The 12,770-nt window shown below is 38.7% G+C and overlaps 1 protein-coding gene across 4 annotated transcripts in view; it reads left to right on the forward strand.

Annotated features, from left to right (window-relative positions):
* Positions 1 to 12,523, forward strand: part of LOC138851582 (transmembrane protein 222) — a gene marked incomplete at its 3' end in the record, with an annotated part of 91,591 nt that extends 79,068 nt beyond the window's left edge. For all 4 annotated transcript variants that reach the window (XM_070080833.1, XM_070080830.1, XM_070080831.1 and 1 more), the window contains 1 exon segment: positions 12,313 to 12,523. In XM_070080833.1, coding sequence (XP_069936934.1) covers positions 12,313 to 12,523 — 211 coding nt within the window.
* Positions 12,524 to 12,770: the final 247 nt, after the last annotated feature.

Here is a 12,770-nt window from a genome sequence, read left to right on the forward strand (position 1 = left end):
AAGTTCGATGCTTGCTATTTCTCTGACCAGTGTCTCCCTGCGCATTTCTGATATATTGACCTCTTTTAGCCGCTCTGTTATTCTTTTCCGTCGCCTGTAAAGGGAGCGCCTGTCTCTTTCTATTTTACATCTACTCCTCCTTTTTCTTAGAGGAATAAGCCTTGTGCATACATCGAGTGCCACCGAGTTAATCTGTTCTAGGCATAAGTTTGGGTCTGTGTTGCTTAGTATATCTTCCCAGCTTATATCGGTTAGGACTTGGTTTACTTGGTCCCACTTTATGTTTTTGTTATTGAAGTTGAATTTGGTGAATGCTCCCTCGTGACTAGTCTCATTTTGTCGGTCTGGGGCTCCACGCATACATGTCTGAACCTCAATTATGTTGTGATCTGAGTATATTGTTTTTGATATGGTGACATTTCTTATCAGATCATCATTGTTAGTGAAGATGAGGTCTAGTGTATTCTCCAGTCTAGTAGGCTCTATTATTTGCTGGTTTAAATTGAATTTTGTGCAGAGATTTAAAAGCTCGTGTGAGTGTGAGTTTTCATCAGAGCTGCCTCCTGGTGTTATTACTGCAACAATATTATTTGCTATATTCCTCCATTTTAGGTGCCTTAAGTTGAAATCCCCCAGGAGCAAGATGTTGGGTGCAGGAGCTGGAAGATTTTCCAGACAGTGGTCAATTTTTAACAGCTGTTCCTGGAATTGCTGGGATGTTGCATCCGGAGGCTTGTAGACTACCACAATGACTAGGTTTTGGTTCTCGACCTTTACTGCTAAAACTTCCACTACGTCATTTGAGGCATTAAGCAGTTCTGTGCAAACAAGTGACTCTGCAATGTACAGGCCAACCCCCCCCTTTTGCCTGTTCACTCTGTCACATCTGTATAGGTTGTAACCTGGGATCCATATTTCGTTGTCCAAGTGATCCTTTATGTGGGTCTCAGTGAAAGCCGCGAACATTGCCTTTGCCTCTGCAAGCAGTCCACGGATGAAAGGTATTTTGTTGTTTATTGCTGGCTTTAGACCCTGTATATTTGCAAAGAAGAATGTTATCGGACTGGTGGTATTGTTGGTACTGGGGGGGGATTTTTTTTCCGGCATTAGTATCTGTATCTGTTGGTTTGGAGTGGAGGCCATCGACTGTGGTTCCACTCCAGGAATGACTGGATTTGGTGTACGATTTCTGCCATTTCCTGCCAGTTTTTTTTCCTTCCTGGCACTAAAAAACCTCTCCCTCTTGAGTGGCTGTGGCTACCCAGGTTTTCCCATGGCCTGGATGTTTTGTATCTTTTTGTCCCCTTTAGATGGTATGCCTGGCAATTTAAGTTATAGCACAGTCTTTCCTGTACTGAAGAGGTACACATTTCAGGGTGAAAAAGCTTACAGGAAGGGAGTTTGCATTTTCCTGTTGTCATATGGGCATGACATTTTCTAGGGTGGTCATAGTTGCATGTCCCATCTGTTTTTCCAGATTTCCCATGCCAGCAGATACCAAGTGCATAGTATGTGCACAGGCTTGGTTTCCGTTTGCCTTGGGTTTCTGTGACTGTATTCCCTGTTGGTGCATGTTTCCCTGTCTTATTCCTATCCTCCTTAGCACCAACAATGGAGCTCCCACCAGTTGTTTTTGGTAATTTATCCTCACTATTGCTATTGGAGTCCTCTTGTTTGCTATTTCCTGCGGTATTTCTGGTTTGCAATATTGGTTTTATCTTATCTTTGACTACACTTGTTTCCCTACTATGGCTCCTGTCCTCTATGAGGTCATTTATATGTATTCCTTCCTGCGTATAATTCCCGACTGCCTGGACAAAATCTCCAGCTTCACCATTACTGTCTACCAGGACAGTATCTCCAGCTTCACCATTTCTGTCTCCCAGGACAGCACCTCCAGCTTCACCATTACTGTCTCCCAGGACAGTATCTCCAGCTTCACCATTACTGTCTCCCAGGACAGCACCTCCAGCTTCACCATTACTGTCTCCCAGGACAGCACTATCAGCCCCACATTTACTGACTACCAGGACATCACCTCCAGCCTTACAGTTTGTGACTACATGGCCAGTATCAAGGGCAGTACCATTCAGCCCGGACTTTTTATGTTCCCATCTGTTGTAGAAAGCTTCCAGGTTTTCTATGAAAGCAGCTTTGATGTTATCCTCTTTTAATACCCTTGTGATTTTAGTCCACAGATTTTCCTCATTTGGGCATACCCAAAAACACTTCTCTGTTTTAATACTGCTTGTAGCTAGTTCTGGGATATCTGCACAAGGAGCGTGACACCAATTTCCACAAAAATGACAATTTATCCATGTGGTAGCCCGTTTGTTTGACTGACCACAGACTACACACAGCTTCATAATGATTTGAATGGTTGATTTACTGCAAGTCTACTAGCAACCTCTTGAATATTATATTAATAACCTTAAATGAAGCTCTAGCTATTTGTATTTCTGTTTCTAACTCTTTTTGTATATTGGACAGCTTACCGTCACGTTCCTGATTTTTAATGTTTGTGTTTATAAGGGCGCCTACAAACCCATCCGTTTACAGTCTGCTTTATTGTCCAACGAAACTGTTTGAAACCAGTCCCAGGTTCGGACCAGTCAAGGTTCGGACCAGTCAAGGGTTCGGACCAGTCGATCTGCTCTGATCAGTGGGTCACTTATTTAAAACATACTGGTCGGTGATTTGAGCTAACACATGAAGGATCTACTGGAAATTATCTACCCGAGTAATATGTGATTTGACTGATACAAAAGTATAACTTGCGTGTTGAAGAGCCGGTGATATCTGGCAGCTCCTACAATGACGTACAGTCGACCTCTTTGTTTATCAATCGCTGTATCTGGCTTTTCTATTTTTGTTTTTCCGTCTCCACCACAATAAATGCTATATTATCACTATAGTTGACTGGTGCAAATTTTGGAGGAAGGACGCTTTTTCTGTAGTAATAATTGCTTCTCGTTGTGTATATTGCGACCGCTGGTAACTACAGGTTATATGAAATTCACAGTAACGTCTCGTATTTCAAGAAAATGAAACTAATGAAAGTCACTCCACTCCACTAAGTACCATTATAATACTGGTTAGTTGCTACTACAACACTGTATTCTGCTATTCACTGGTATCACTAGATTATATGCGAGTACACTAGCAGGCCAGGAAGATTATTAAAAACAGCTGACCTGTGGTAAGTTTCTGGCGACTTCTGGCACCTGCCTCTATAGGCTTATCACTTCATTTACAAATTCACCTGTTTTCAAATGACACTTTAGCCTTTATCATCAATATACTAGGGAGCCACTGTAGTATACACTATACACTATGTATACTCAATGCTTTCAGGGAGACTTTCTTTCCTCTGACACAACGTTCAATTATTATTATTTTTTTCACACGGGAAACAGGCCTATGATTCCCCTCTGGCAGTAAACTCTGCTAGGTAATGCACACTAATTCTCCTTTTTTGACTCAGTATATAATGTTTTCCGCCCAAGATTGGTTCCAGGCGCTAGAGGGATGTATCGTATAGGATTGATGACACAAATTAAAGTTCTAGCACGTAAGAGCGACCGTGAAAACACCAGAAAGCCGGGAGCACAACGAGGCACGCTGACGTCTTGGCTACCCTGAAATGGCAGCATACCCTTACGTCAACTCCTGCCCTCAGGGCAAGGAAATCAGTATTCCTAAAAAAACTGGACAAGATTCTGACGTCTCAAACACCTGCTGAACTCAAGTCATCCATCGAGACGCAAAATATGTACTTGGGCTACTGTTGACAGCATTACAAAAATCCCAAATGCACCGTCCATGATCAAGGTCACCTTCACCGACGTGAACATGGCTGCCACTGCACTGAACGAAGGTCTTGCTGTCTTCTACTACTACTACAGCAGCCCTACCTACATTGAAGCAGAGAGATATCACTACATCCAACATTGCTGGAACTGTTATTCATACCATCACACCACCAAAGCATGTCCAGTAAAAGACAAGAAGTTCTGCACTACATGTGGTAGTGAGGGACACGCCTTCAGTTCCTGCACCGCTGCTGCTCCAACACAACCAGCGTGCTTAAACTGCAAGAGTAATGATCACCATACACTGGCAGCAAAATGTCCTACAAGAAAGGATATTATGAAGAAAACACAAGATGCAGCAAAGAAAAAACCTACTAGCAACACTCCAACGTATGCAGCAATTGCAAAAATACAAGCAGACACTACAAAATTACTTCAAGCATCTACTCAGCCCGCCTCCACCACCACCACTACCATCACTCCTCCAACATGTGACATAACGAAGATTCACTACTGTCTACTATATGCTCATATGCAAAACATGGCTGTACCTGGATCATTTAACTCTACCATCAACGAGTTATTTGCATTAAATAACATGCCTTCATTTACATTACCAGCATCTCCACCTTCTGAAGAAATTCTCAAATTCACCAAAAACTTAATCGCCAACTCTTCTGCAGAAGTTCCATCAACACCACCAACTAGTGACGTCAATCCAACAACGACCAATGAGAAGCCTCCACCGCCACCACCTCTCACTGAATCCAACCAATCAGAAGCCTTACCACCAGAAACATCTTCTAATTCGTCTACTGAAGTTGAAAACGAAGCAACACCACCTTCCTCTACTCACCACCGCCTTCTCTACTTAGCTCACGTCGATTACCTGGAACACCATGGGTTAAACACAAAGGACTCATATTCTACACCACGAGGCTGTACCCTGCAAGCATGACTCGCCTAGAACTCATCCAACATCTCCAAGACAACACTGTATCGTACCAAAGCGAAGAAAGGCCATTCCCTACCTACAACCAGATACTCCACCAACTCCAAACCAACGAATACTACAGCTCTCCCATAAGTGTGATACAACTCTCTCGAAAACAATTTACCGCACTGATAAACGGTTTAAGACCATAACCAACTCATCCTGCTTGCTGCCTTCTGACACTCCCAGCTCCTACCGCTGCCTTCGCCATCCTCTCCTAGTGAGCCAAGCAATGACATCAGTCAAGCCTCTCTATCTACGTCTCCAGTACTTTTGTACCACATGTCCCAAAGTGGTTGGGCCACTTGCCTTGATTCCTTCTCTTCCCCTCCTCCCCATCCTTTTCCAGTTATTTCCATCCTTCCATATCCTTCTTCCTTCCCATCTTACGACAGCTCTCGTCGTCCTCGATTCGATTCGATTCGACACCTCAATCGTATTCCCCCTAATTCTATGCCTTTCTAGAGAATGCAGATTCAGTGCCCTCATTCTGTCTCATAGGGAAGATTTCTGATACATGGGATCAACTTTGTCATTCTCCTTTGTACGTTTTCCAGTGCATTTATAACCATTCTGTAATACGGTGACCATAACTGTGCAGCATAATCTAAATGAGGCCTAACCAAAGATATATATAGAGTTGAAGAACAACCTGAGGACTGAGGATACATGGCACCATATCTTGGTAAGGGACATACATTATATACTGATAACTGGTACACAAACCCCTTACTCAGTGATTTCTTGCATGTGAACATGACAGACGTGTGTGTCACAGTGCGTTCTAATCGTAAACATATGCCCAGGTTCAACGCAGGCACTTGTAGTGGTGAGGTGCAGGTGTTTATTTATTTATTTATTTAATGTCTTTGCAAAAAGTACATTGAGATTGTGTATATACAATAGTGGGTTGCAATGCAAAGAGAGCCTCTATTATGCCTTGGCATTATGGGCCACCTTAACATTATTGGCTTACATTCTACTTAATACTAAGAAATAGTATATCATAGTTGTACAGTAGGAAAAGTAATTATTTCATAATTGTACAGTAGAATATTAATTATAAATGAATCAAAATTTGTATAATACAAAGATATAGTATTTATATTCTAAAATGTTCTTAATGGTAAACAGATTCAGACTTTTGAAAATTGGTGGAGTATGCTGGTGGGAGTGGGAATTTGTTATCATTCTTACTGCTGCCTTTTGCTGGGTTATGAGGGGTTTTAGGTGATTGGATGTTGTTGATCCCCATGCACAAATTCCATATGTAAGATAAGGGTATATGAGTGAATGGTACAGTGCCAGGAGAGCTGATTGTGGAACGTAGTACCTTATCTTTGATAGTATGCCTAGAGTCTTGGAGATTTTCTTGGTGATTTGTTGTATGTGTGTCCGGAACTTAAGGCTACTGTCAAGGTGGATACCTAGGAATTTTCCCTCTGTGAGTCTTGTGACTGATGATCCATTTAGCGTAATGTTAATTGGATCATTTGCAGCTTTGTTTACAAACTGAATGAAATAGGTTTCATCAGCATTCAAGGTAAGTTTGTTAGTCATCATCCAGGCAGATATTTTCTGTAATTCAGCATTGATTGTGTTTGCTAGAATGACTGCGTTTGGATGGGAAAATACATATGTAGTGTCATCTGCAAATAATATGGGTTTGAGTAGCTGTGATGCATTCGGTAGATCATTGATGTAGATGAGAAAGAGGAGAGTGGCCTCTGATACCATAGTGCATTAATTTAGAGTACAGCAGTTCATGGTCGACTGTATCGAAAGTTTTACGTAAATCAATGAAAATGCCCAGTGGGACTTCTTTCTTTTCAAGTGCGGTATATATTAGTTCTAGCATGTGTATGATAGCATCATTTGTGCTTTTATTATTTCTGAATCCAAACTGACAAGGGTTTAATATGTTGTGTGATATGAGGTAGAAATAGATCCGTCTATGAATTAATTTTTCAAAGATTTTAGAGAGCATTGGTAAGTTAGATATTGGTCTATAGTTATTCAAGTCAGCTTGGTCACCTCCTTTATGGATCGGAGTGACCCTCGCTATTTTGAGGATTGTTGGGAAGGTAGATGATTCAATGGATTTGTTAAAGAGCGTTGCAATAATTGGTGACAATACTTGAGAAGCTTTTTTGTACATAAAAGCAGGCAAGTTGTTTATGTCTCATGCCTTGTTTTTAAGGGTGTTTATGATGAGCGTAACTTCAATGGGGTTGGTTGGAGCTAAGAATAGCGTATTTGGGTAGGTTCCTATGAGGTAGTCTGATGGACGGGCGTTTGTGCTTGGTATTTTGTTTGCTAGATTTTTTCCTATGGTGGAGAAAAAAACATTAAGTCTGTTTGCTGTTTCGGTTGGAGTGAGTAGGGGTTCATCTGATTTTGTTAGTTTCATTGCTTTGTTTTTGGATAACTTTTTTGTTCCAAGAATTTCAGATAGAGTTTTCCCAGGTTTTTTTCATATCACGTTTGATGTTATGTAATCTATTTTCATAATACAATTTTTTTGACCTTCTTATCAGGCTGGTAAGTGCTGACGAGTAATTTCTCGACTGTTCTCTAGTTATTTGACCCATTCTATACTGTTTTTCATATTTGTGCTTTGTGTTAATGGATTTGAAGATGCTTGGTGTTAGCCAGGGATTATTCAGTCTCTTTGCTGTGATCTGTTTAGTTTTTCTGGGGCAGTGTCTGTTGTAGAGGCATTGGGCTTTTTTTAGAAAATTATTTATACATTCATTCATATCTGTATATGTTTCAAGCTCATTTTGCCAATCGATGTTATTCATAGCTGCTATAAAGTTGTTAACTGCTGTCTCGTTATGTAGTCTGAAGGTTACTTTAGTAATGTCTTGTGGCAGTTTGCCCAGATTAGTTATGAGAAAGGTTGGGTAGTGGTCTGTAGTGTTGTCTGTGATTATGCCTGAGTTTGAAGGGGATATGGTGTCTGTCCAGATGTGGTCTATTAAGGAGATGCTTGTCTTGGAGATTCTTGTAGGTTTAGATATTGCTGGTAGCAACAGGCAGTTACTCATTGTGTTTGTGAATTCGGTTACTTGTGGGCCCTGGTCGTGTAGTGTGTTTATGTTGAAATCTCTTGTTAGTAGTAGGTGGTCTTTATTCATGTGTGCATCAGTAATCATGTTTCCTAGTTTTTCACTAAAGTGATAAATGTTTGACTGTGGTACTCTGTAGATGTTTATAACTGTGAGGTTTTTTTGCAGGTCTTTTGATTTAAATTTGGCTATGATATATTCTCCATGTTCATCCCTTGTGCAAGATTTATTGATACATTCGAGTTGATTTGAATATCATATAGCTGTTCCTTCCCCTTGCTGGTCTGTTCTACAGTTGTGTATGGGCATGTAGCCAGGAATGGTATAGAAATCTGTAATATCAGGCTTAAGCCAGGTTTCTGTGAGTGTGATGATTGATGTATTGGAATTAAGGGAACTGAGTAATTCTGTGAGGTCATCATAATGTTTGCTCAAAGATCTGACATTGTAGTTAAAGATGGTTATGTTATTGTTTGCACTGAGTAATGTCTTTGCTTGGTCTGCTGTGTAGTAATTACAGTTACTGGTTGATTCATGTAATTCATTTTGTAAAAAGTTTACATCAGGATCTATGCCTGTAATCATAGGATGAGACTAATTTTACAAACTAGATTTTCTGAGTAAAATGATATAATATTTATATTGAATATACAACTAGACTTATGACTAAGACACCGTGATTAATCTAAAACTTGTAAAAATTTGAAAGAAAAAGAGATTATTACAGAATTGATAATTCAGTTATACACTGAAGCATCTAATAGCACCTTAATTATTTTAACAAGTGAGTTTATGAACTACAGTAGATATGTACAGTTAAAATAATGGAACTAATGGATATAATAGTAAAAGAATGTATTAAAAGTAAAATAAGTTTGCTGCCAATGACATCATGGCATTTCTGTGGCATGACCAACGAAATGTCACATTGTTGACATCCATTCACCATAATGAAATGAAAAACAGTGCAAAGTAGATAGAGTGACGAATGAACCTATTCTAAAACCAGCAACAGTGATTGACAGTACACAAAACATGCATTTTGTTGACAAATGTGACATGCAAATTGGCTTTGTGGATTGTGTTTGTAAGAGTTACAATTTGTACATGAAACTTTTCTTCCATTTCATGGACATTTCAATGCCCCATGCATATAATATGTACCAAATGAAGACCGGCAACAGTCCACCATATGGTGAATTTTGTTTATCTGTCATCAGACAAATAATAAGCAAGTACCAGGTCACAACACCTGCTACACAAAACCGTCTACAAACTGATCACCGATTACCCAATTGTTTGACACGGGAAGGTGATCACTTCCTAATACAGCTTCCTTCAACTAAGGAGAAATAGGCTCAAAAGAGATGTTTTGTCTGTTCACAAACAAAATGACAGCCACAAAGACACTCGGTTTATGTGCAAGAAATGTAAGACGCCACTGTGCATAAACCTTGTTTTAAAGGCTTCCACAGACTGCAGCAGTTCTAGGAACATGTCCAGTGACTGTACATCTGTAAATATATAATAGAAGATTACTAATATACAATATTTTTGCATGTTTTTTGTTGTGTACAAGTTTTGTAAACAATATAATGATGAAAATATTTGTGCGGTTATTGTGTTGAATACAACGAGTGTACGTATATACATTATGCATTATATTGGTCTCACAGGCCATAAACGTTACTGGAAAAAAAAAATATTAGAAAAGAAAAGAAAAAGTAACAAAAAAGAAAAAAAATGCAACTTTACAGAAATCGCCGATGTTGCCACCACCCAGTCATATTGGGTCAACTTCACACCTCTGTATCTCGGTAAGTACTTGTTGGAATTTTTTTTTTGTTTTATTTCCTATAGAAACATATTATCTTTAATTCTATAAGAAAAAATAATTTTTTATGAAAATTCTTGGGCCCTGGCTGTCACTCTTGAGATTTGGTCTCTGGACCCTCAAATGGTTAATGTAAGAAATGAGAATAGTGAAGGTATGGTAACTAATGTACATAAGGAAAGATTACTGATATACTGTACCACAAAGGTGGTAGATGATTGGAATGGACTTCAAAGAGTAGGTAATTTGTACTGTAAATATTGTAAACTAAAATTATATGGAGTACCTCCATTGGCAGTTTGGAGGGATATGTTGTGTATCTTTATACGTATATGCTTCTAAACTGTTGTATTCTGAGCACCTCTGCAAAAACAGTGATAATGTGTGTGTGGTGAAAGTGTTGAATGATGATGAAAGTATTTTCTTTTTGGGGATTTCTTTCTTTTTTGGGTCACCCTGCCTCGGTGGGAGATGGCCGACTTGTTGAAAAAAAAAACAAGATAAAAAAAACCTCCATTTCTATTTGGTATTGTGTATGATAATTTAATTTTGGAAAAATGAGACTATACAAGCATGGCTTCATCCATGTAACAAGTATACAGTGGAACCTCGGTACTCGAACTTAATTCATTCCAGAAGGTTGTTCGAGTGCCGATCTGTTCGAGAACCAAACAAATTTTTCCCAACCAATTTTCTTTTTGGTTGGCTGTTATCATTAATCTGCATAGGCCCCACGGTGACTTATTTATACAAATAATATAAAATAACACCAAAAAATGCAAAGAAACACGAAATAGTTTACAGTGAAGTTCTGGCAGGTCATGTTTGGTTGAGTGCCAAACAATCAACTACTGAGTGATTTTTTTTACCAAACAAAGTGTTCGAATACCAAATTGTTCCAGTAGAGAGCTGTTCGAGTACTGAGGTTCCTCTGTATATTGAATTTAAATTGCAGATGATAATTTTATTTTGGAAAATGAGCCCATACATGTATACTGTACCTCCATTTCTGTAACTAGAAGTATATTTCATTGAAACTACAATTGAACAGAGATATCCTAGTGTCTTCTTATCTGCAGCCTTGAGGCTCCAATTTTGCTTAATGTTAGAGAAAATATGCTCTGTAGACAGATGTATGGTATGTAATCTAAATTTTGTAATTTAAGAAATGCTAAATCTCTGTTTACAGTAACCTCTTAACCCCTTGACTCTTGCAACCTGAAAGGGTTAATAACATACATGTAACACCACCACCACCCTGCCTCAGTGGGAAACGGCCAAATCCTGAGGTGTCTCCTGGTGTCGCAAAATTTAAAAAAAAAATTATTTTTTCTTATGAAATGATAGAGAATCTTTTCCTGATTGTAATGACACCAAAAGAACGAAATTTGATGGAAAACTGATGGAATTACGCTCTTGCGAAGTTAGCGACCTTGGTGATATTTACGAATCGGCAATTTCGCCCACTTTGAGCCCTAATTTCGGCTAATTCCATTGTTCCAGTCGACCCAACTCATAGCTATTTCTTTAGAACTCCATTTTTTCTATCGACTGAGTACAAGAAACTGCCTATTTACCAATTTCAACTACCCAATAACGTGGTCAGAAAATTGCAATTTGGCCAATTTCACAAAAATTAAAAAATATGACAATTTCAAAATAGGGTCCAGAATGAACAATGCAGACATTCCTGGCTCTAAGATAACATTTTCTTTGTTCATCAGTCATGTCTCCAGGCTCCTCTGATATTGCTTTTGCTTTCTATTTTGAATTTTTATTCAAACAAAAAATAGAAGATTTACTGTTATGCAGACTACTGCAATATTGTAATAATTGTATAAATAATGTCAACCCATTCATGACTGCATATTAGAATGGCTGCTTGGACATTTATTGGAAAATGACATCATTTGTTTAATTTTGAACATCAGCAAAAATCAAACATTTCCCTTACTTTGAGCTCCATTTCAAGGTTCTTTTCATAGGAAAACCAATCAAAATCACCTCTATTTCTATAATGTGTTTTCCATTCTATCAAATGAGACCAAGAAAACGAGACTACAACGATAAATACTATATGAAAATAGACCACAAAGTCGGCATTTTAATTAAAAAAAACGGTCGGAGTTTTTTTTTTTTTCATTATGCACTGCGTGCTGCAGGATTTTTTTTTATATGGTGCACACTGACCACACAGACCCATTCTCTCACATGTGGGCCTACCAGATTTCTCCTGCTTGATTTGAAGCCTCTAGAATTTATGACTATATATACGTCAAAAACGGTGGCTCGTAAGACATGTATATACGACCAAAACAGTCAAAGGGTTAAGGGAGGTTCCTTGATATTGATGAGTGCCTCTTGCCACAAGGAATTAGCCCTGACATCCCCTTAGATCAATCCTAATGGCTTCCTATTCCCTTAGATGCTGTATGACCTGTATGGGTTTTGCAATAACTTTCCCATAATTGTAATAAAATTATAATAATAATGAATAATGCTGAATATTTTCCTTTTTTTTTTTTTGTAGGTCACCCTACCTTAGTGGGGGACAAACCAGTTTGTTAAAAAAAAAATTATAATAATTTTTTGAAATTTCAGATGGTTTATTCCATTCATTGGTCATGTGGGCATTGCTTATACATCAGGGGTGATACGTGACTTTGCTGGACCTTACTTTGTATCAGAAGATGACATGGCTTTTGGCTGGCCCACTAAATATTGGCCACTAGATCCATACAAAGCTCAGGGGGGACCTACAGCATTCGACAACAGTATATCTATGGCCTCTGAGGAATATATGGGAAGAATGGTAAGATTAAACTTGCCATTTTTTAATTATTTTAGACTAAACTTTTTAACCTTATATCATACTGTAGAAGAATAAGAAGTTTATTTTGACATGATACATGGTTGTACAGAGGAATATAATAGTTGGGGTGTACATGCCAAAAACCCCTTTGTATGTAGAGCATACAAAGGGGCATTCTAACCCCACCTGTGGTATGGTTTTTTATGCAGAGCATTTTGGGCAAACTTAAACATTAACTTAAGATTAG

The sequence above is a fragment of the Cherax quadricarinatus genome, unplaced genomic scaffold (genome assembly GCF_038502225.1).
Source record: "Cherax quadricarinatus isolate ZL_2023a unplaced genomic scaffold, ASM3850222v1 Contig1086, whole genome shotgun sequence".
NCBI classification, from domain to species: domain Eukaryota; kingdom Metazoa; phylum Arthropoda; class Malacostraca; order Decapoda; family Parastacidae; genus Cherax; species Cherax quadricarinatus.